Source organism: Exophiala dermatitidis (assembly GCF_000230625.1).
Source record: "Exophiala dermatitidis NIH/UT8656 unplaced genomic scaffold supercont1.1, whole genome shotgun sequence".
NCBI lineage: Eukaryota > Fungi > Ascomycota > Eurotiomycetes > Chaetothyriales > Herpotrichiellaceae > Exophiala > Exophiala dermatitidis.
This window is the reverse complement of record NW_008751646.1, coordinates 2,352,850-2,373,967: the sequence shown is the minus strand read 5'-3', so window position 1 is coordinate 2,373,967 and position 21,118 is coordinate 2,352,850. Positions and strand designations below refer to the sequence as shown.

Here is a 21,118-nt window from a genome sequence, read left to right as displayed (position 1 = left end):
GAGCCATCGAATGGGCGGCTGAACCAAAGGAGGACCACGACTGCCACCCATTCAGTGCGAATGGTCCGGCTCGCAGTTCAGTAGATGATAGATGCCAACATTCGATCTCATTGGTACAGAGGAAAGGTCCGAGTCATCGAACGCCATTTCGGTCAGGAGTGCAAAGTGAACTCTGTCATGGCAAGTGATGAATTGTCGTAGGGGCCGAGATTGTGCAGGATGGTGAGTCCGGCATAACCGGGCCGGGGACATGAGTACTCTGCTGACAGGATGCAATCGAGATGAGAAGCAGAGCTGTCCGCGGTAAGACTGTAAGACTGTACAAAAGTTGACTGTTTCATTGCAAGACACGGTTTCTGGTAAGGAGTCCATGTTAGTATATGCTCAGTAGGTGGTGGGCATGCCCGGCAAGAAAAGCAAGTATACGGGACATGTCAGTACCTTAATAAAACACCTTCTAAGCCTTCGGCCTTTGCGCCAGATATTGTGGCGAAAACATCCCCAGCCTTGTATGCCAGCAGGGCAGGGACCTCGATAGACTGCATCTCTGCAATCTCGTGATGTAACCGTACGAAGCGGGTCTTGTTATGCTTGTAGGCCAGCATGGAGAGTTCATCCTCGACTTCGGCACTAGCCGATGACGAGGGATCGTAGATCATGACGACCACAACAGTGTCCTCGGGCACCTTTTCCACGGCGTCAAGGTAGCCGTTGGCGTCGACCTCGACAAAGGTGCCCCAGGTCCGTCGACTAGGGGACTGTCGTCTCTGGGGAGCCTGTGACAAAGATGCCAGCTCTTGCAGGCGGCTCGCCCGCCACGTCTCCATGAACTGGGAGTCAGCGTCCTCATCAGAGAGGTCGGAGGACGTGGATTTTGGAGGTGATCCTGACAGAGTCTTTCTTTGTTCGGTCTTTTCTGTCACACTAGGAACTGTCATGCGTGAGGTCAGGTTGCCGGCAAAGCTGCTCATGCGTTTGCGAAAGGTGGACTGTTTGGCACGAGCATACGACTGAGCATCGGCAATGACGCCCTTGGGCCCAGTGTTGGCATAGTGTGTCTGGGCGGGGATATAGTAAGTATTCCGGGTGGAGGTCATAGTAGCCATATTGGTGTTGTGATGGTGGACGTCTTCGTCGTCTGTGCCCGGGTCTGAATGATAATAGTTGTCGTTGGCCGATTCAGGTTGATCATCCGATGAGTGTGTTGATCGATCGTCTTCGTCTTCTGGATGAGCAGATCTTTGGGGTCGAGAAGAGAAGTAACGGTCAGCTTCCTCGCGTGCGAGGTCAGCCATAGTGTTATGTATGGTTTTATTCTGAGGAACAGCCCCCCTTGGATGACGATTACCACCCACAATGCAGCGACCAGGTACAAGCTTGAAGCGCCCTAGGCAGTGAGGCGGGTACAGCTGGCTGTTGAACCACTCAATGACATACAACTCAGCAGGAGGTCTGGACGAAAGGTTGCTAGACCGTGTCCATACCGGCACGAGTCAGCCCGGTGAGATGGGTCAGAGGGCGATCACACTAGATACTCCGTAGTGTGACAGTGATTGACGTGTCGAAGGCCGTGTCGGTCGTTTTGAGAACAGATTTAGAAGAGCGGCGGATGGTGAGGAACTGTCGCAGAAAATGACCGAGGAGGAATGGCCTGAAACACACGCGACGTTGGGATCCTGGTCAGGCACTGGCAGGGCGTGAGTGTATGGGCGGGTGGACCAAGCGACAGAAGTCTAACAGTGGGCGTTAACTTGAAGGTGGCTTGAGGACGATGATGGATGTACTGTATAAGATTAGTGGCTTGACTCTGCTGATCCTAGGAATGAGCAATTGAAAGACTTTACAGAAGAGATCAAAATGCTTTTCGTAACAAGTGCTGCAAGGACTCCGGTGTCACCACAGCTTGGACTCGTGTTTGTTGATCACAGGCTGAACCGGAGACATGAATGGCAATTCTCAGGCTGTACAAGTTCTCCGTTTGGTCACAGCCTATGCAGCATTGAAGCACATAGAGATACCGCCCCTGCACGCCTAAAAAGTGCCTAGAGTTTAGCTTGTCGCTTCTTCTGCTTAGGCCTGGTTCGACATTGCAGATCTGAAAATCCCCGCCTATTTGCGCCCAAGCAGCCAGCTCAAGATGCCTGATGATCACCCCCCACGGCCCCTAGTGCCACGGGAAGCAACCTGCGACTCGGCCCAGTGCGTTTAGCTGTCGATCTCGGAACTGAACCACTGCAGCCGCTGGAAACGTTTACAAGAGAAGCAGGCGTTCAACTCACAGCACTTAGCCTTAAAGCTACCGCCATGGAGATATTGCCCCCTGTGTCGGTAGACTTCCAAGGTTCAATGGCGCCTGTACAGGCTGACCTTTGACTCGAGGATGGCATGTTCGTTGTTTGCTAGTGCTGAGCTTGAGTGCCAACGTACATAGAGGTAACCTTCCTGACAGCAAACAACGTGCATGTCTCCTGGCTCACCACGCTCTGTGCTTTCCGTGTCTCACTCTCAAAGTTCAAGGTGACATCTTGAAGACTCGGCCAGATTCATCAAGGCTTCTGATGCCGGTTTCACGCAGACCTTACTTGCGCCCTAGATTGATCAAGCAACGTCTAATTGTTGGATAAATAAGGTATCGCGTGGCATTTTCTATGCAAATTCCAGTAGGAGTGTCGCCATCCTTACATAGATTTCAACTGCCCAGGGCTTCCATCATGATGGATATTCAAAATTCCTTCAACCCGGGAGGACTTTTCTGCTTTTGCCTCGTCCGTCTTCCGGTGCCCCATCCAGCACTTGTGAGCAAGACGTCGTCACGAAGTTTGCGTTCCACTTTCGGCGGTGCTGCTTCCGCCTCGGGCTCGCCATTGTTGTCGTCGCGTTTGGATCTCTTTTGCCTCGATCCGACTAGCTTCTGTCGCAACAAGACGGCTTCTTCCGGGTCTTCGTAGCCCAATTGAGTCATGGGCGGCGCTTCCTCTGTATGGTGACTGCCGTGGGCAAGGTCGAGGTCATCTGGAATCACCGAATGAGCCTTGATCCCAGTCAAGGTGCTCTTTGCTCGGCCGGTAAAGCTGTAGTTTCCTCGTTCAGATGTCGCTACTCCCTCGCCGGTCGAATTCTCTGTATGTGTTTTGATCAGTTCGCTACCAAGCCCGTCAGTGTTGATGCTATCTACCGAGCTTGCTCTTGAGTTCCTCAGGCGGTCGGATGTTGCCGATGAATTGGACAGGTTGCTTAGAGCTCGACCGATGAGCCTGCTCTTCTTGACCGGCTCGTCGCCAGGGCCCTTCGACTCTGCTGGTTTCTGTTTCTTCCTGGTATGGCGCTCAAGAATATCTCTGATGGCCCCATTGATAGCTTGTATGCCTCTTGCTTTGGATGGCTCGGCGCTTTTTGTGCCTTGCATGCTGCTATTGCCATCAAAGGGTGGAATAGATTGTTTCTCCGAGGGCGCCAACCGGGCGCTTCTTCCTGAAGAATTGGACAATTCCTGCAGTGGAAGATCGTCTTGGGCGTGTGGGACTTCTTGCATGCCAATGTCCTCCTGTGGGCCAGCTGTGTGATCCGCCCCCTGTGGTTGCTCCTCCGCGGACTCGTCATGCACTTCGATGGGAAATTTCGTTGCTTTGCTTGCACTTCTTGTATGGCTCTCTGTGTCGGTTCGATTGGGAGCCACTTTTCCTCGCCCATGACTCTTTCGTTCCCGGGACTCTGGGTTTATGGGTATGGTGCTTACTTCAACGTATTGAGAGAGTGAATGTCGCTTTTGATCGGGACCGGTGGCATTACCAGAATGTTGTTGGATGACATAGCTTTCCACTGGTGCTTTTCGGCCATTTCTCATCGTGGACCACAACCACTTCTCGGAGACACAGGGGATACCGCTATGTTGCGCCAGGTCAAGCTTTGCTTGATTGAGCTTGCCCACCTTGCATAGCAGCACGGAAACCGAAGGTGTAAAGATTTCTGTATATTTGCCGCCAAGCAAAGCCACCATCTTCGAGATGTGTAATGTTTCGAGAGCATCAAATCCCGTTGCATTGATAGTAAGGCCGGAGAAGTCTTTTGTGCGTGGGCCTTGGACCAACAATCCCAATGGGTAGGCTTGAGGCGGGATGAACGTCCTCTGCAGCATACATCGTTCCAGCCAGAGTTCAGATACAATCTCGACATCTGTTCGTAAAAGTTGCGCTCCTGACTTATTGCGAGCAAAGTCGTGGGGCACTATTAAGAGTGTATCGCCTGCTTGACTGTCATGTTGATCATGTTCTCCTTCAATGACTTTGGCTCCGTTCTCGAGTAAAATCTTACGCAAAAGGTCGCCCTAACTCAATAAGTACTGTAGCGAAGGAACAATATAACGGAACTTACTCTCTTGCGGTCGAAGGACTCCACTATAAACAATCGCCCGGACAAAAAGCCCACAGTGGTGGGAGACGGCTCAGAAGCAACAGTTTTGGTGTTATTCTCGTCCTCAGACGTCGTCACAGCAAGACGTTCTGCTTGTCTCATTGCCGGCATGGATACTGATGGCTTGAGCGGAAGCCGCTCCGTTTGTTTCGTCTCAAATCCGGCACCTGCTACAATATCGGTCCACAGGTTCTGAGTTTGCCCACCTAGCTTCGCACTCGCAGTACGACGGAGTTTTCGGGACGGTTCAGCCGCTGGAGCATCATCTCGGGCTCTTTTCCCTAGTTGTACAGTGGGTTGCACTCGCCGATTCCAGGCACCAACCCCTTGCTGGTCAACAGGAATGGTAGGATGATAGAGACTCTCGTCCAGTTGCATGCCCCGATCAAGGCTATCCTTGTACCACTTCAGACTGACCACCTTGCTCTGCCATTGCATTCCGTATTCATACTTTTTGCCCTCTGGCTTTGCCGCAATGAGATGGGTCACATCCCGAGTCAGATCCCCAGTGTATTCTCCTCCGTTCTCCACAATGTTCTTTTGCAGTTGCGCGCGGAAGGAGAGGTCTTCGAAGCCCGTGATGCATATCCTCAAACCCGCAAGAGTCGGCAGCCGATATTCACGAGTCAGACCCTCAAGGTCTAGTGGTAGATCATTAATCCATAGTTCTCGAACTGCTTCAACCCACTCCGGCCGTAGCACTTTGATGTCCTCTCTCTCCCTAGCAACATATTGGTATTTCTCCGTGTCTGTGCTTCCCACGATAAGATGGGTGGTGTCGGAGGTCAGGTCGAGCTTGTGCTGGGCTCCCATCTGCACAGCGAGGTCGGCATATCGGGTCTGTCCATAGGTTCAGTGGGATAGGACACCAATTAGCGAGAATCGCACTCACCCTCTCTTCTGGCTTAAATGAGGTAAAGCACAGCACGACGCCTTGCAGTGGCCGCTCGGCGGAACCTTGCTTCGTTAGCTTCTCGACCACAGAACAGCAACTTGGTCATACCTCGAGTCTCTTTTTCCGCCATAGCATGGTGACAGGGTTATAATATCATGAGTGCTCGAAAGGGATATGTCCAATAATGAAGTGAGTAGTAAATCTGGCCCGATCCCCTTCCAGTGCGGTGGTGCAGTCAGTCACTATGTTGTAATGGGATTTTTGTGACCCAGGACGCGTCTCGACCGAACGACGCGCTCCGCAGCCCGTGTTGGTGGGTTCGGAGGGGAAGTTTATCCGAGAGTGGGGGAGTGATTGACGGCTGGCGGCACTTCATGTCAGTGCTGCGGTACGTATACCACTACAATCTCTTGGTTGCGGTGACCATTTTTCCATTCCTCCAAGATTTGGTGCCTCAAGTCTAACCTAATGTACAGTCTCCCGTCGAATAATCAGGATGCTCTGTCGTCACGAAAAGCCCATTGCCGGCCCATTTGCATTGAACTCTGAATTCTGAGGCACACAACAGCCAGCATCGACCAACACCTTTGGAAACGTGTGACACGACATGCATGATGACGGGAGGGAAAGAGTTCTTGCGGCGTTTCCCGCAGTATCGAACTTCAATGCCCTTCGACGCGATCAAGCGAATCAAGCTTTGCCGATAGCAGTAACAGCCCGGAAACGCCGCCAGCCATCGTGGCCCATTCCCGATCGAATTGACTCGATTGCGATTTGCTTCTGCCTTTAGATACCGAGGCACGGGTCTGAAAGAATCAGAACCTTGACGAATACGGGATGAGCACTGCGTGAAAGTTTCTGAAGGTCTCAGCCATGCAGACCGAGGTGGCCACACTTAGGCTTGCGAGTTAGGCATACAGAGTAAGCAAGGTACAATCGAGTAGAAGTCCAATTGTTCCAAATACAAGCGGAGAGATCCGACTGGCACATGAGGAACTATTATGATAGGGCTGTGTACGTGTTTGTAGAATCCCAAATCGAGCAGCAAGGATCTGCGCCTGGCAGAAGTAAGCAAGCAAAGAAGCCCATGCAGGTTTCTGCATAAGAACATCAAAGGAGTCGGTGCCGAGGAGGTACAGCCTCGAAGATCTGGTTCAGCAATAAGACAAATTACGCGTCGTCCTAACCTTGTTCCAGCATCGATGCTGACAAGTTGTGCAGCCGCGAGTTTCTACAAGCATGAAGCTTGCATAATAATACCTCAGAAGTCTGGAACGGATGGCATGGAAAGTCAGCAGGAATTATCCGAGTCGAAAAAGGATGCTCGCCGTGGTGGAGATCCGGTCACGAGTGACAGAAGAAGGTACAATACCTATGGAAGGCGAATGCGGGAGACTCGGCTCTGCTTGGTGGGGAATCAGGGCATCATCAGCATATTCTTATTAGTGTTCTGTGAGGCACTTGTGCCTCGGTGCATCAAAAAGTTTTCGCTGGAATGTTGGTGTCCAAATTTCAGCGTCAAGCATGTGGACACACACACTACTGCATTCAAGTTGTGAGAGCGCAGGGCTGCGGCCGTATTTGATTTAGGAAGCCATGTGCTTAGATGCTGTGGTCTGGGGAGGACACCTCTGCGCAGCAACCCAGAGCTAATACAGTGTCTTGAGATGCAGTGGCCATGTCCGGTCGCGAGTACCTAGGTAGGGTGGGAACTCAATGTTCAGGCTGTGTTCCATAGAACTCAGCTCAGCTCCGTCGACCCGACGGCCCTTATGAGGAGTATCCAAACTGTAGGAGATCGCGCTGTAATATTGTGAAGAGTTATGAACGGCCAGGAGTACCTACCAGGTGATGTACCACTGTATTAGGTCACCCACATACCTTACCTATAGGTATCAGGGCATGTTCCTGGCCGCGTACCTATTGTCACCATACACCGTAGAGCCGGGTATGGTTCTAGGTAGTAGGGGAACCTGGAGGTGTAGTAGTAGTTGTAACTGTGCAGCTGAATATGTCGGTGGTGGGCATCTCCCCACAAAAGCCGGCTTCCGCACATCACCACTAATCTGCACTACCAGAGCCACTAACTGCAGCGCCAGAGCCGAGAGCCAGTAGTGCCGGTGCATCTCGCGGGCCACCTCTTATATCATCGAGTGACGCTGTGGCCAGGAATTGATCAGTCTCGTCTCCGGCCCGGGCGCTGCGGTGTCAAGTTTTCAGTTACCGCCAATAATACATTGTACAGTCCAGGCGCTCTGTTCTGTTCGAGAATTCTCCTTCCAGCTCACCGATGACCCGGCTCCCTCTCTCCCTTGCGCTGGATCCGGATGCAAAAAGCCTGCGGCCGTCATCAGTCAACTTTTTGACCAGTTCTTGTGTTCTGTCATCTCTTCTCATCTCAGTTCAAATCTCATCGCATCTCCTCGCTCGACCACGGAACTACAACACCCAGACGCTACTACAGTAGTAGACTGCGCAAGCACCAATTGTCATGTGCATTTATTATACCCTGGCCCACGCCACGTCGTGAGCCGAACTATCACTCAACTCTCCGGACCATCGACTAATTAGTGACAGCCGGAACTGCCACTTTAGGTGAGTCTACGGCCAAGCCGACTGAGTCCAAACTGCGGAGTTACCAGTCGCAGTGCAGAGGCACGCCTGCTCGTTCTCTTTTCCCACTACACATACATGTCTATAGCCGTCGCTGCCTGAATCACTTGATGCCTTCTCTCGAGCTCTTCTCATTGCATACCCTTGTCAAATGCTGACGACGATCGTCTACAGTCAAGCACGGCGAACGAGCGCAATTCCGCAACCGTCATTCTGCCCGAAGTGACCATTGAAATACCTGGAGCACTCCAACGCCCATAATCATCCGCCGTTGCGAAACTGGCGCTCTCACGAGAAAACGCGAAAAGATTCTTCAGACTGAACCTCCCTTCTGTTCCTGCCCAGACCGTTCCTCTCTATCCTGTCCCAACTGGCCGGACCGATAGCAGGGATTTGGCGGAAGCCAGGGAAATGGTGTTCGCCGACGTTGGTCGACGTTCGCCGGATCGACGGGGCAGGAGTTCGAGTATTGTCGGTGGCCCGATCAGCGGTGCGCTACATCGGCCGCGACTTGATAGCAATGGTCGACATTCTTCCCGCCAATCCGCCAATGCCGAACCTGCTGTCAACACGACGCATATAGCAGACGAAAAGCCTGTTGCCTCTGGCAATGGTGTGTCGGTCTACATATCCCTGGCGGAACCCGTCCTGTTCCTGCAGGGCTTCGATCCCAATGATCCGTCTACGCACAGCACAACAATGCTCAGAGGGAGTCTGCTGTTACGGGTCCAGAAGCAAGCGAAGCTAAAGTCGATATCTCTGAACTTTCGAGGCAAATCAGAAACAGAGTGGCCGGAGGGCATTCCACCTAAGCGCGTCGAGTTCAAGGATACCACCACCATCATGAATCATACTTGGTCATTTTTTAATGCGCAAATTCCTTCCGCCGAGTACAGCTATGGTGCGGATATCGTCCAGCTACACAAAGGCCATTCTGCGGAGTCAAAAGATATCGGTGTGACGGTGTCTTCTTTTGATTTGTTCCAGCGCAGCGCTTCACCCGCCAAGGCTACAAGCTCCCGGGAAATCAAGAGGTTGTCCCTGCAGGCGAACCACTCCCGGAGTTTCGGAAAAGGTGATACCATCAATGGAGGACCCACCGTTGCTCAAAAGGGGTTCAAAGTGTTCCATCCTGGTGACTATATCTATAATTTTGAGTTGCCACTCGATTCAAGGCTGCCAGAGACCATCAATGTTGACCTCGGCCACGTCAAGTACGAACTAGAGGCCCTAGTCGAACGATCGGGCGCATTCCGCGCCAACTTGGTGGGCAACAAAGAACTTACTTTGATTAGGGCCCCTGCAGAAGGCTCTCTAGAGCAGGTGGAACCAATCGCCATATCCAGGAACTGGGAGGATCAGTTGCACTACGACATTGTTATCTCGGGGAAATCTTTCCCTTTGGGCTCTACTGTCCCGATTGCTTTCAAGTTGACCCCACTGGCAAAAGTGCAATGTCACCGGATCAAAGTTTTCGTCACGGAGAACATCCAGTATTTTACCAATAACAAAAAAGTCCACAGGCTGGAGCCGACGAGGAAAGTCCAGTTATTTGAAAAGCGCGCTGATGGCCACAGCGTATCCTCCTATCCAGGCAGTTCTATGCGTATCTTGGCTGGGGGTGGGGTCCCGTACGATTACCGGCAAGCTGCCGCGGCGGGTGAGGAAGACATTCCAAGGGATCAGACCAATTTGTTGGGCAATCTGGACAACGATGCTGGAAGCATTGGACCCACCGAGATGGAATTCAACGTCCAGCTGCCGAGTTGTCACCAGATGAAGGAGAAGTTGAGGAGTGAACGGCTTCATTTCGATACAACGTACTCCAACATCCAGGTGAATCACTGGATCAAGGTTTGTATCTCCTGCCCATGGATTTGTGACCCCTTCTAACCGTTCCAACGTAGATTGTGATGCGCTTATCTCGACCGGACGAGAACGACTCAACCAAGCGTCGGCATTTTGAAATTTCTATCGATTCACCCTTCAACATTCTCTCCTGTCGTGCCACTCAGGCCAACATCTCATTACCAGCCTACGACGCTGGTGGCGCTCCGCCTGCTCCGCTGGACGAGTACGAATGTGGCTGCCCAGGAGCAGCATTGAAAAGACGAAATACCCCTCCTGTGTTGCCCCGGATACCCGCCTTGAACGGGCCTGGGCAAAACACTGGTGTCCAACGAAGTTGGACCAATGATTCGGGCGGGTTAACATTACCTACTCAAGCTCATGTCCATAACGAAGCCAATATCTCCCAACCAAGACCCATGCATCTGCTCCGGAGTCCGTCCTTCAATCCCCCAGCTTTTGACGAGGACGAACCTCCGCCACCTCTCGTCACGCCACCTCCGTTATACGATAATGTCGTGGCCGGAGATTCAACGAGCGCACTAGCCGATTACTTTGCCCGTCTCGCAGATGAAACCTCGGACGAAGATGATCGCTTGGATCGGTCACGGATGGATTATCCCCTTACCCCGGGCGGCCGAGTCAACAGGAGTATGGATATCACGCGAACATGGCAACCCATCGGTGAAACATCCAATGGGGTACCTCACAACCCCTCAGGACTTGCAACCTCGACATCAGTTGCTCCATAGTAGCTGGGACGAGCAGTATAATGTATGTGTTACTTTGTATCACGGAGTGTCAGGGTCATGAATGATGAGCTTCACGACATGGTACGGGATTTTGCTGCAAAATACGGTGGCAGGTGGCATCTTGATTGAGACATTTCGGAATCTGAGCTGGCGCATGACATTGCAGGGGAGACTAAGACCCCAGACTTTGGACGGATAGGAGCAAATGTCATCTCTTCATAGCGAGCGATATTCCATGCTATAACACGTAGGTCGACTTCGATGAAACATTCCCCAGCCTTGAAACCGAGGCGGGACTCTTCTTGCCAGACAAAGTGCGATAGATCCACCAACAAGTACGGGATGCACTGCCAGATGCCGATGACAGTCAGGGTCATCTTTACCCAGTGCTTGGGTACGCTGCTGTCCACATATGGTTGTAGTAATAATGGTAGAAACTGCTCGCCGCTCACCCCGAATCGGAGCGGTGGAGCGCCGCCTTGTGCTCACCCCCGGCTCCTACTAAGATATCCTAGAATAATATCAAAAGTAGAGTATAGCTCTCTATGTTAGCAGCTCTAGAAGATCTGCCGCTACTACAGCTAAAAGGTCAGATAATCAAAAAGTATACCGAGTGAGGATAGAAACCAAACAGCCGTATGGTAAGTGCCGTATAAAAGAAGCCGAACGAGAAAGGATGAGAGAGAATAAAACGAACTTGGCATCTAACACCTAATTACCTGGTATACTATGTGGTCCCACAATGACGCGGAAAAGGTCTGGAATAATGATCAATAGATACCTACATAATCAATCAATCAATCATTCATTCATTCATTATTACCTATTTATCAAAAACCCCACCTAGCTGCCACCTGGGCAAGTTGCCACCTCCTCCCCCGGGAGTGCTCCCGGAGGATCACCTATCTGTGCTATCATCCCCCATGAAATCGTTGGGCCCCTCTCGGCTGGCCCTCCCGTTCTCGGGCCACTTTGAATCGCCGTTGGAGGAGAGGCGTTGGCGGACTGGACTGGACTGGTGTGCACCTGGAACGGCGAAAGAGCATGACTTCAACCACTTGATGTCTTGACTGCCACTACATGTTCGTCTCTTGACGACCCCGAACTTCCAGCGCCAACGACGTCGAGAGGAAATGAGAGAGGACCCTTGGACACCGAGTCTCATCATTCTGAATGCCTTCTGACTTTGCCGAACCCGTCGCGTGTCATCTCCATGCCTGGAACAGGCGTCGCACAAATAAGCCAACATCAGTCATGCCAGTCTGCAACTATCAACGGCGAGCAGCGACAGGATGGCTCTCAATCCAGGCGCCGTCAGCCTAAAAGTCGTGCTGGTACGCTAGGCTCTTACGTCGGCTTTCTACAACTTTGTTTGCTAAGAGATGTGCCCACTTATCAGGTTGCAACACCTGCAAGGCCAAGCGTATGAAATGTGATGGTGAGTGCTGGCCTGGATCAGAGACGATAGACGCGGTTTCTGCAACACCCATCACCGAAGAATTCTTCGCGTCATGCACAGCATTCCCACCCTCGACTCTGATCCCCTGCGTTGCAGATAACAATATGTTAACGAACCTGCCAACGACGTCCAGAAGCCAGACCATCTTGTTCGAAATGCATAGAACGGGGAGTCGAATGCGGAGGTTATGACAGGAATCTAAAGTGGAAGCTGGTGGGAGGACAGCCCAAGCAGCGGAAACGACCTGCAAGTACGCTCGCTTCATTATTGAGCCATCTCCAGTCCTTCGATCTGATCAGAAGGCCGCGATGCTGACTCATTCTCAGGAGGACAATCTCAAGGTTCGGAAACGATGTCCGTCGAAGGGACATCTCATCCCTTCAACGAGAATGCTATACCGGACGGCCAAAATACAATATCGCCTCGGCAACCGGACGCGAGCTTGACCCGGCGAATCGATACAGCTAATAATGTACCATTACCAAGAGTGCAGTCAGAGCATGATTGGTCTTTGTTGCTGCAAGACCAATTATGCGACTTTACGGACGGTGAGCTCAGTGCCGATTTCTTCGTTGGTGACGAGAACGTGCAGTTTGATATGCAGATCAACTTGGGTTCCCATGGCAGAAATGCATTAGGCCAAGTGGCGGAGGATAGTAGCAACCATGGATTTTCCTTGATGAATCCGGTACAATTCGATTCACAGAAGCAGAAGTCGCCCGACCTCTCTGACTTGACGTTTTCGCCAATCAGCACACTGCAGGGCTTCGAGGGGCTTGTGAATGCAGGAAATAACCGGCCTCAGACACCTGAACGGGCTCAAGGCGCAAATGCTTCTGCTCGTGGTCAATCGAGTCGGCGAGCTAATCAGCCCGGAAACCACAATGTCGCTTACCAGCAGCCATATTCGTTCATCGACAGCCCGGAGACGGTCAAGCAGCTTTTCGACGAGCACCTTTCTGATGTCATTTCCATCAAGGACGACCAACCCAAAGACCCATGGCGAGTGTATGTTTGGCCCATGGCTGACAGCTGTCCAGCACTTTACCATGCCCTTGCAGCTATGACCTATCTATACGCGAGCAACTCACGACCGCAACTCCGTGCAGCAGGTCTTGAGCACTTACGCGCCAGCCGGCAGGCTTTCACGCCGGGCGAAAACACGACCAGCATGTCCCTGCACGCCTCTCTGGCTGCTAGATTGGTTCTTAGCTTTGCGGAATCTTGGGGCGGCCAACCAGCTTCCTGTGCCACTGAGCATATCAGGATTGCCTCGGGCCTGCTTCGAGACGCGTTCGAAAAACATCAGAATACGCGGCTCCAAGGCGAGGAGCTGGGATGTCTGAGCTTCCTAGCACGTATTTGGATCTACAAGGATGTTATCAATCGTTTGACAACCTCATATAGAGACGAGCCGGTCGATGTGGATTCTATCACCGCCTATGTTCTGCTTGACCCTGTACCAGTGGAACAGCAGCTCCATCCACTTCTGGGTTGCGCAATCAAGCTATTCCCATTGCTCGGGCGCCTAACCGACGTGATCAAATCCGTTCAGAGGAGAAGTGAAAAGCATAATTCCCCATCGATGATTTCCAAAGCCGCATCATTGCGGCTGGCAATCGAAAGTTGGAGTCCATCCATTGATCCCGATCAGTCAGGAGGGTTGACATCCTACATTTCCGACTTCATCCAGACTGCAGAGGCGTATCGCTGGGCGGCGCTGCTGCTTCTTCGGCAAGCCGTTCCGGAACTGCCATGGATCCATTCATTTTGGGAATTGGCGGAAAAAGTTTCAATCTATCTCGCAACCACCCCTGTTACGTCTCAAACGACAATCATCCAGACATTCCCTCTCATGGTCATAGGCGGTGAAGCTTTTGACCAAGAAGATCGAAAATGGGTCTGTGAAAGATGGGATGCCATGTCCACGCAGGACCCGTACGAGGCTCCCAAATGCAAGCGAGTCACTCAGGAGGTGTGGAGGAGAAGGGACGAGTTCGAGGCAAAATGCGGAGTCTGCCCTTCCTGTGGCGCGTACCGTGTCAGCTTATTGGGATTCAGTCCCAGCGTGGACAATCCCACAACCACCGATGGACCATCTGTTACACCTGCGAACTCGTCCGACCAAGGAAGTCGCCGCTGTCGATGTAGTGCAGCCACGAGGATCACCGCGCAGGCGTCTAGATTTCCCGATTCCCTCGCTTTCAAAAAAGGAATCGACAACTTTACAAGGGCAGGCAACCTGCATTATACGGTCAGGGGGGATTTGCATTGGCTAGGAGTCCTGAAAGATTGGGACTGGGAAGGTGAGCTTCGGAACTTTTTTTTTCATTCATGATGGTTCTTATCCACAGGCGTGATTGTGTTACTGACCGTCTATAGTGCTGCTTGGATGAAGGAAACATCCCCACGCTCCGGCATCGAGCACTGAGCAGTGAACCCCCTGGCGTCGTTGGCCTCTTTCAGCGTATACCCAGGCAGAGAAATTGGCCATTCGCTGCAGTGCAGAATATGAGAACTTCTTAGTCTCCGACATTGCAACCGGATCGCCTCTGTCCACAGATGGGACACGAATTGGACATGAGCAGCTCTCTCGATAAACAGTGTGGAAAGTATCGGACTGAATAATAATATCTCGAGGCGCTGAGGCTCGACTGAGGTCCGGGTTTTTCACCAGGATGTCGATACATATCTAACGAGGTAGACACAGATCCCAAAAAAAATCTTGATCATTGGTACATGTTTATTGCAGGTGAGCTTTATGGTTGGCACAGGTTTCCTGTTTGAAGAGATTGATGTAAGAATACATGAGCGAACCCCTGGAAATAATGGAGTTATAAGTAATCAAAGCTTCGAAATGTCAAATCAGTTCAATTGTGCTGGCTAAAGACATCGAGTCATCACAAAAGTGTTTTCCAAAATGTCAGTCAGCTTGAAAAAGGAATCATCTCCTCAATGGCTTTGCTGGAATCTTTGGGCGACCGACAGACTTGGCCACGAAGAAGATAAGTATTTGTCAAAAGGGTATGAGAAAAGAGCACCCGACCAAAGTGGTCGTCCTCGGGCGTTTCCTGTCCATATTATGATGGTGATAGTCTGGACTCGGAGTGTCCAGCAACGTGGTGTGGTGACTACTGTTGAGCCAAAGACGCTGAAGACTGAAGTTACAAGTACAGCTAGCTGATGGTGCGCGCTCCTTGATTCTACATCCTGTCCTCATGATCAGAAAGACAGGGGCTCCAACTTCAACGCTGTCTACACTGCCGACGTTATTGTGGTTTCCGAGCGGTCTCTCAGGGGCGGGGCCTGAACCCGAGAGAAATCCGTCTGTTCAACTTCAGCCATAAAGCCTTGTGAAGACACTGGGCTTAGGAGAGATCAGAACGAGGGTCGGCGCGAGACAAAGTAAAAAAAAAAAAAGGAAAGAAGGAAACCCCCATCGGGCGTATTTATCATATATGGTAGGTCTGATAGATCGGTGATCGACTTGGTACCTCCTCGTAAGGAGTGGGCGAGAAAGTGCTTTACATATGTCTGCGCCGTCCATCCACCTCTCTCAGTTTCCTGCCTAGGTAGGTAGGTACCTGGGTTGCCGCATTTTGTGCGAATATGGAGAAAAAGTACGCCATTATACGAACCTACTGGGGCTAGGGTGGCTGATAGGTATGAACTGGGGACTTTTTCGCCTCTTTTGCAATTAAATCACTACAACGTTGTACACTGGCACTGATAAGTGCTGAACAATGAAATCTCCATCAAAGTTGGGCATTGCTCAGTTGTTATTCGAAAGACTAACTGTGCTGACCTATACAAGTGGCTTTTGTTTTCTTTCGAGAGGATTGAACAGAGATACTGACATGGCTCGAAAACAGAGACCAGTCAAATCTTGTTCTGGCGCGCAGACACGCAGGTATCAATCGAAGTTTCTCAGATATGGAGGTTGCTGGCATTGGCATTGGCAATGAATGAATCAGTTTCTTGAGCTATATTATATGTTATCTGATGCTGTAACGAATTGATACAAATTCAATCCCGTTGCGATTTCTTCCTGTCAAGAGTGTTCTGGACGTGGCTGTGACTACCTAGCGCTCGTAATCCCAGAGTCATCGGAAATGATTGACTAGAAGTACTATACTATCGGTAGATCTTTCACGTTCTCTCACCACGCCAAAACGGCTTGATTGGCTTGACAGGTTGCACCGGGGCAAAGCTCCATGTCCTCCTTGCTCACCGCAGCATCAGGCGGTAGAGTCTGTTGGGCAGGCCAGATCTCTCGCTTTGCGGCCTTCTCGCGCTCGACATGCTCTTTGATCGCCTGGCGCGCGCGCTGCTGGAAATACAAAGGACCTTTTTCGAGCCTGGGGTGCATCTGGCCATTCACAAACACCCCAGCGTTGAGATTCTTTTGGGAAAGTTCGCAGAGGACTTTGTCCTCCGAGACAACTTTGGCATAGAGCTTATGGATACGTTGGAAATCCTCTTCGGATGAATTTTTGTTCCGGAAAATCTGATAGTGCATCGAGGAGCTCTTGGGTCCATTGGGAAGGAAGCGTTGCAGCATAATAAAGTGTGGCCTGGAAATCTTTGTGTAAGTAGCCCGAACTTTTTTTTTTTTTTTCAAGGAATTTATGAACGCCACTCACAGGACTGAAATGGAAACATTGGGAAAGAAATAAGTACTGCCAATCGCCATCCCTAGCCTCTTTTGCTCTTCCGTAGGGACAGACTGATGTTTAATGTATCCGTCGACACCGGAGACATCGTGCGTCTCAATGTCTGCCAGTGTAGGTATGTCGGGATGAGCAGTAGGACAGTGATAGCATTCGTTGAAATTGTCGGCCAGAATCTTCCAATTGTATGCACCGTCGAGCTTGTACTCATGGTCGAGAACATAGTCGTCAAAGTTGTAGACCTTGTAGCGCTCTTGCGTGTCGACACCCTCAAAGTCTTCCTCCCATGGCACCTCTGGGGTCTCCTTGCCATCAAGGTTGACCCAAATAAATCCGCTGGCGTCGATGCGCACATGAATCGGGAATAAGCCGTTCTGAGACTTGTCGAAGCCTTCAAGCTCGTCGTACTTTGGCGCCTTTGCCAGCTTGCCGTCTAGACCATATGACCAGCCGTGATACTTGCAGGCAAAGATCTTGGCGGTTCCTTGCTGCCCTTGCACAACAGGGAATGCACGGTGACGGCAGACGTTGTGGAATCCGTGGATCTGATCCTTCCGGTCCCGGCACAGCACAAACTCGTACCCGGCAATTTCAAACTTGACGTAGTTCCCTGCTTGGTTGAATCTCGATCTGTGGGTGATGAGCATCCATCGCCTGGAGAAGATGGCGCGTCTCTCAAGTTGGTACATCTCCTCAGAGGTGTACCAGCTGGCTGGAAGTGCTCTCACAGGACTGGAATTGGATTCCGCTGTGGCCGCTGACGCTGAGCCTCCGAAACCGAGATAGTTGAGAAGAGCCATTGTTCTTGAAGGTGCAGGTTCGATCAAAGTTAGATGGAGCCACGGGAGGTGAGATGCTTCTTGTCAGTTGCAAGAGTTGTAGAAGAGGCTGAGACTATTTATCATTTGTATGGCATCATGAGGCCATCCCCCGGACATGACGGGTTTGGTCCTCTGGGAATCCATTGACATTCTCGGTCATCCATCACCTATGTCTGGAGACCAGCCTCCAGAAAGACCACTCCCCCAGAAACTTCCAGATGGGGACATTTCCCATCAGACTGTTCCTCACTGTGGTGTCGGCTCATGGGGTTTTTTCGCCCTAATTAGCAAGCGCTTGTGGGGCCCATCCCAGATTTACCCCTTTGGGATGGTACTTGAAATAGTATGGACTTGTGTTGGCAGGCGCACTGAAATTGATGAGTTCTATATTATAGGTAGTACTTTTATAAAGCCGTTAGCTTTTATATTAGCAAGAACTTATCTATCGTTCTAACCTGGCTCGTCGATCTAGTCACCGCGGGTGCCCTAATCAATTATTTAGTCATCGCAACTTGAATTACCTACCTCAACTTCTACCATGCGTACAAAGCGCAGGGTTTGGACCGCAGATCGCTCCCCTATTATGGCCGCTTCCAGCCATACAGTGCTTACATTGGCGTTGTTGCCATGACACTGATCTTGATCTTTGGATACGGCGCCTTTGTCCCTTGGAGTGTGACCGGCTTTTTCCAGAATTACACCATGCAAATTGTGGCACCTATTCTCTACTATGGTTGGAAATTGTTCAAGAGAACAAAGACTGTCAAACCGAGAGAACTCGACCTGATTTGGGAACGGCCCGTCATTGATGCCTACGAAGCCAGCTTCATCAGTCGTCCCATCGAGTTCTGGACCGAGATGGGCCAATTGGTCGGCATTAAGAGGCACCTGAGGGATGACGAACGGATCACGAATCCATGCACAGGGCGAAGTTGGGAACGAAGACGGCCAGGCACAAGAAACAGTGGTGTCTTGCCGTCATCTCCCGTGAACGGGAAGACTAATTTCGGCCGCACAGATTCCTACGGGTGGTTGTCGTTGTATCCTTCGATAGTACGTGCCGTCTAAGAGGTCATCTTCTGACAAGCATTGACTCAAGATGGGCCCCCATGATTTTGTCCACTCCGCTCTTGCTTTCAATCCTTCTAAGTGCTGTTCATAGCAGAATACAAAGTGAACAGAACGCTTGATACTCTCCGAGGACTGCCAATGCCACATTAGGTCGCCACAGGTTCAGAATATGTGAATTGGGAAAATGTGGAGGCATAAAGTCTAGATCACCATAGCATCGCAGGGTAAGCTCGGAACGCGGGCACTTGAGATGTTGACGCGTTCACCTATCGCATGGTTTCTGCTAGAACAGGAAGTTGCAGGTTTGAAATCGCCGCTACAGTAGGTAATTCATCAAACGACAGTATCTATGTGGGGGGAAGGGGGAGTTTTTGGCCAGATGGACGATAGTCTCGTCGACTCCTGGAGAGAGCCAACCGTTTGATATCGTCTGCTTCATCCCCAAAGACTCTCCTTTCCTCAACGAGCCTGCTTGCCAATGCAGTCCACTCGCCCTGGTGTATAATCCATGGAAAATAGGCGCGGGACTATTCTCGATCGATCTGCTTTGCGATACGTTCAGCGGTTCCCCTTGGCAGCGCAACCGGGAGAAAAAGGAGACAATGTCCAAAATGTTGGAACTCAAGATCGCCCGGGTCGACGTTTTCCGGGTCGATCTGCCCTACGTGGGAAAGGTTTACCGGCTCTCCGGTGGCCGTGAATACGCGAGTTTCGACGCCACCATCGTTCGGATAACAACACAGAACGGCATCGAGGGATGGGGAGAAAGCACCCCCTTCGGGTCCACCTGGGTAGCATCTCATGCGCTCGGAGTCCGGGCGGGAATCGCAGAAATTGCGCCCAAGCTGATTGGGCTCGACCCTCGGAGGGTTGATCGAGTCAACGAGGTCATGGATGCAGCACTTGTTGGCCATGAACACGCAAAGACCGCCCTGGATGTGGCGTGCTGGGACATTTTTGGTAAATGGGCGGGGCTTCCAGTCTGTGAACTTCTGGGGGGTCGCACGGGTATCCAGTTACCCCTGATATCGTCTATACCTGTGGATGAACCCGAAGTGATGCGTCAACACGTCGCCAAGTTTCGCGCAAAAGGGTATCTTGGACATTCGGTCAAGCTGGACGGGGTCCCCAAGAAGGACGCCGAACGGATCGCCGCCTGTCTTGCCGACAAGGAACCCGGGGAATTCTTCATTGTTGACGCCAACGGTGGCCTGACGGTCGAGACGGCTCTACGGACCCTGAGGTTGCTACCGGACGGATTGGACTTCGTCCTGGAAGCTCCTTGTGCTACATGGCGAGAACACCTTTCTCTCCGGCGCCGGACCAATGTCCCCATCTTTTTCGACGAACTTGCCACCGACGGCGCGTCCATCGCAAAACTGATTGCCGACGATGCGGCCGAAGGAATCGATCTCAAAATCTCAAAGGCCGGCGGCCTGACCCGGGCTCGTCGTCAACGTGATATTTGTTTGGCGGCTGGATATACCATAGGGGTGCAGGACACCGTTGGCTCAGACATCGCGTTTGCCGCCATTGTCCATATGGCCCAGACCATCCCGGAGCGCCATCTGCGCTGCATTCTGGAATCGCGCGACATGGTCGCGCTCAAGACGGCCGATGGCGACTATCAGGTCCACAACGGTCGTATCACAGCACCTACCACGCCCGGCCTGGGAATCACACCGAGACTGGACGTTTTGGGTGAAGCAGTCGCTACTTATACCTAGCTCAGGCTGTTCCAACAGAACTGCCGGTGCGCCGCGGGGCGAACTGGTGTCTCCCCTAGATCAAATACAACACTGGAGAGTTGAGCTTGGAGCTCTCTTGGTGACCGAATACGTCAATATTGCAGCTCACGAGTCAGTAGCGTTCATTGACAAAGGCCTGCACCAAACCTTGTAGATTTTTATGTTGTTTTTCTCTCAAGGGTAAGCAATCGGTAGCTTGAGACGAGGATGAGAAGTAGTACCAGATGCCACAGGGCCGAACAACTTTCGCATACGCATCCTTATCGCTGGGCTCAATGAACAAGCGGGCTATCAACAAGTGTTTGTGATGGAAGGGATCCAAAGGAAAAATTCCTCTTCCATCGGATCATCACGAGGAACTTTGCTGCTGGTGATGGCCTATGCATGGGATGCTCGCTTCGGCCTCCATCATATATGCCCCACCACGCACAGAGTACCTTGTTAATGTTGGTAGATGCGGCAAACCGCAGGCAATTCATCGTCCAGCTACTCACAGTAGCCTTGATGGAGGACTGAGTCACGGCAGAGTCACGGCGAGTTTATCCGCCTCAAAACAATCCTCGAATTAATTACCGTTTTTGGATAAAAGGACGTGGATCCCAGCCAACTCAGGTTATCAAAGAACAACAGTCAACCTCCTTCTACTCCTGCAATCTTGCCTAGGTTTGGGCAGTCCAAGAGTAGCGTTTACCCCTTTTTGAGGACCATTTCACGGTCTGGAACCTCGAACATCAAGTTCCCGGGCGACGACCGCAAACATCGTACTTGGTGATATACATTATTGAACATTGATCCGGAGTTCTCACGCACTGTAGAATCACAACTACAATA

The 21,118-nt window shown here is 51.5% G+C and overlaps 7 protein-coding genes across 7 annotated transcripts; 4 read left to right on the top strand and 3 right to left on the bottom strand.

Annotated features, from left to right (window-relative positions):
• Nucleotides 1-434: 434 nt before the first annotated feature.
• On the bottom strand, nucleotides 435-1,295 carry HMPREF1120_00849 (uncharacterized protein; the record flags this gene model as incomplete). The annotated part of the gene is made up of 1 exon (XM_009154853.1): nucleotides 435-1,295. The coding sequence occupies one exon, from the start codon at nucleotides 1,293-1,295 to the stop codon at nucleotides 435-437; it is 861 nt and encodes a 286-aa protein (XP_009153101.1).
• Nucleotides 1,296-2,722: 1,427 nt separating this feature from the next.
• Nucleotides 2,723-5,440, bottom strand: HMPREF1120_00848 (DNA replication regulator DPB11; the record flags this gene model as incomplete). Its single annotated transcript, XM_009154852.1, has 4 exons — nucleotides 2,723-4,324; nucleotides 4,372-5,250; nucleotides 5,303-5,380; nucleotides 5,414-5,440. The coding sequence occupies 4 exons, from the start codon at nucleotides 5,438-5,440 to the stop codon at nucleotides 2,723-2,725; spliced, it is 2,586 nt and encodes an 861-aa protein (XP_009153100.1).
• Nucleotides 5,441-7,406: 1,966 nt separating this feature from the next.
• HMPREF1120_00847 (uncharacterized protein) lies at nucleotides 7,407-10,995 on the top strand. The gene is made up of 3 exons (XM_009154851.1): nucleotides 7,407-7,900; nucleotides 8,093-9,772; nucleotides 9,826-10,995. The coding sequence occupies exons 2-3, from the start codon at nucleotides 8,330-8,332 to the stop codon at nucleotides 10,516-10,518; spliced, it is 2,136 nt and encodes a 711-aa protein (XP_009153099.1). The 5' UTR covers nucleotides 7,407-7,900; nucleotides 8,093-8,329; the 3' UTR covers nucleotides 10,519-10,995.
• A 281-nt stretch (nucleotides 10,996-11,276) lies between these two features.
• HMPREF1120_00846 (uncharacterized protein) lies at nucleotides 11,277-15,952 on the top strand. Its single transcript, XM_009154850.1, has 5 exons — nucleotides 11,277-11,852; nucleotides 11,918-11,956; nucleotides 12,111-12,227; nucleotides 12,304-14,283; nucleotides 14,360-15,952. Exons 1-5 carry the CDS (start codon nucleotides 11,732-11,734, stop codon nucleotides 14,371-14,373), a joined length of 2,271 nt encoding a protein of 756 aa, XP_009153098.1. The 5' UTR covers nucleotides 11,277-11,731; the 3' UTR covers nucleotides 14,374-15,952.
• Nucleotides 15,953-16,136: 184 nt separating this feature from the next.
• HMPREF1120_00845 (uncharacterized protein) lies at nucleotides 16,137-17,447 on the bottom strand (the record flags this gene model as incomplete). Its single annotated transcript, XM_009154849.1, has 2 exons — nucleotides 16,137-16,551; nucleotides 16,621-17,447. 2 exons carry the CDS (start codon nucleotides 17,445-17,447, stop codon nucleotides 16,137-16,139), a joined length of 1,242 nt encoding a protein of 413 aa, XP_009153097.1.
• A 648-nt stretch (nucleotides 17,448-18,095) lies between these two features.
• HMPREF1120_00844 (uncharacterized protein) lies at nucleotides 18,096-18,536 on the top strand (the record flags this gene model as incomplete). The annotated part of the gene is made up of 1 exon (XM_009154848.1): nucleotides 18,096-18,536. The coding sequence occupies one exon, from the start codon at nucleotides 18,096-18,098 to the stop codon at nucleotides 18,534-18,536; it is 441 nt and encodes a 146-aa protein (XP_009153096.1).
• A 605-nt stretch (nucleotides 18,537-19,141) lies between these two features.
• HMPREF1120_00843 (chloromuconate cycloisomerase) lies at nucleotides 19,142-20,266 on the top strand (the record flags this gene model as incomplete). The annotated part of the gene is made up of 1 exon (XM_009154847.1): nucleotides 19,142-20,266. One exon carries the CDS (start codon nucleotides 19,142-19,144, stop codon nucleotides 20,264-20,266), a length of 1,125 nt encoding a protein of 374 aa, XP_009153095.1.
• Between the last annotated feature and the right edge of the window lie 852 nt (nucleotides 20,267-21,118).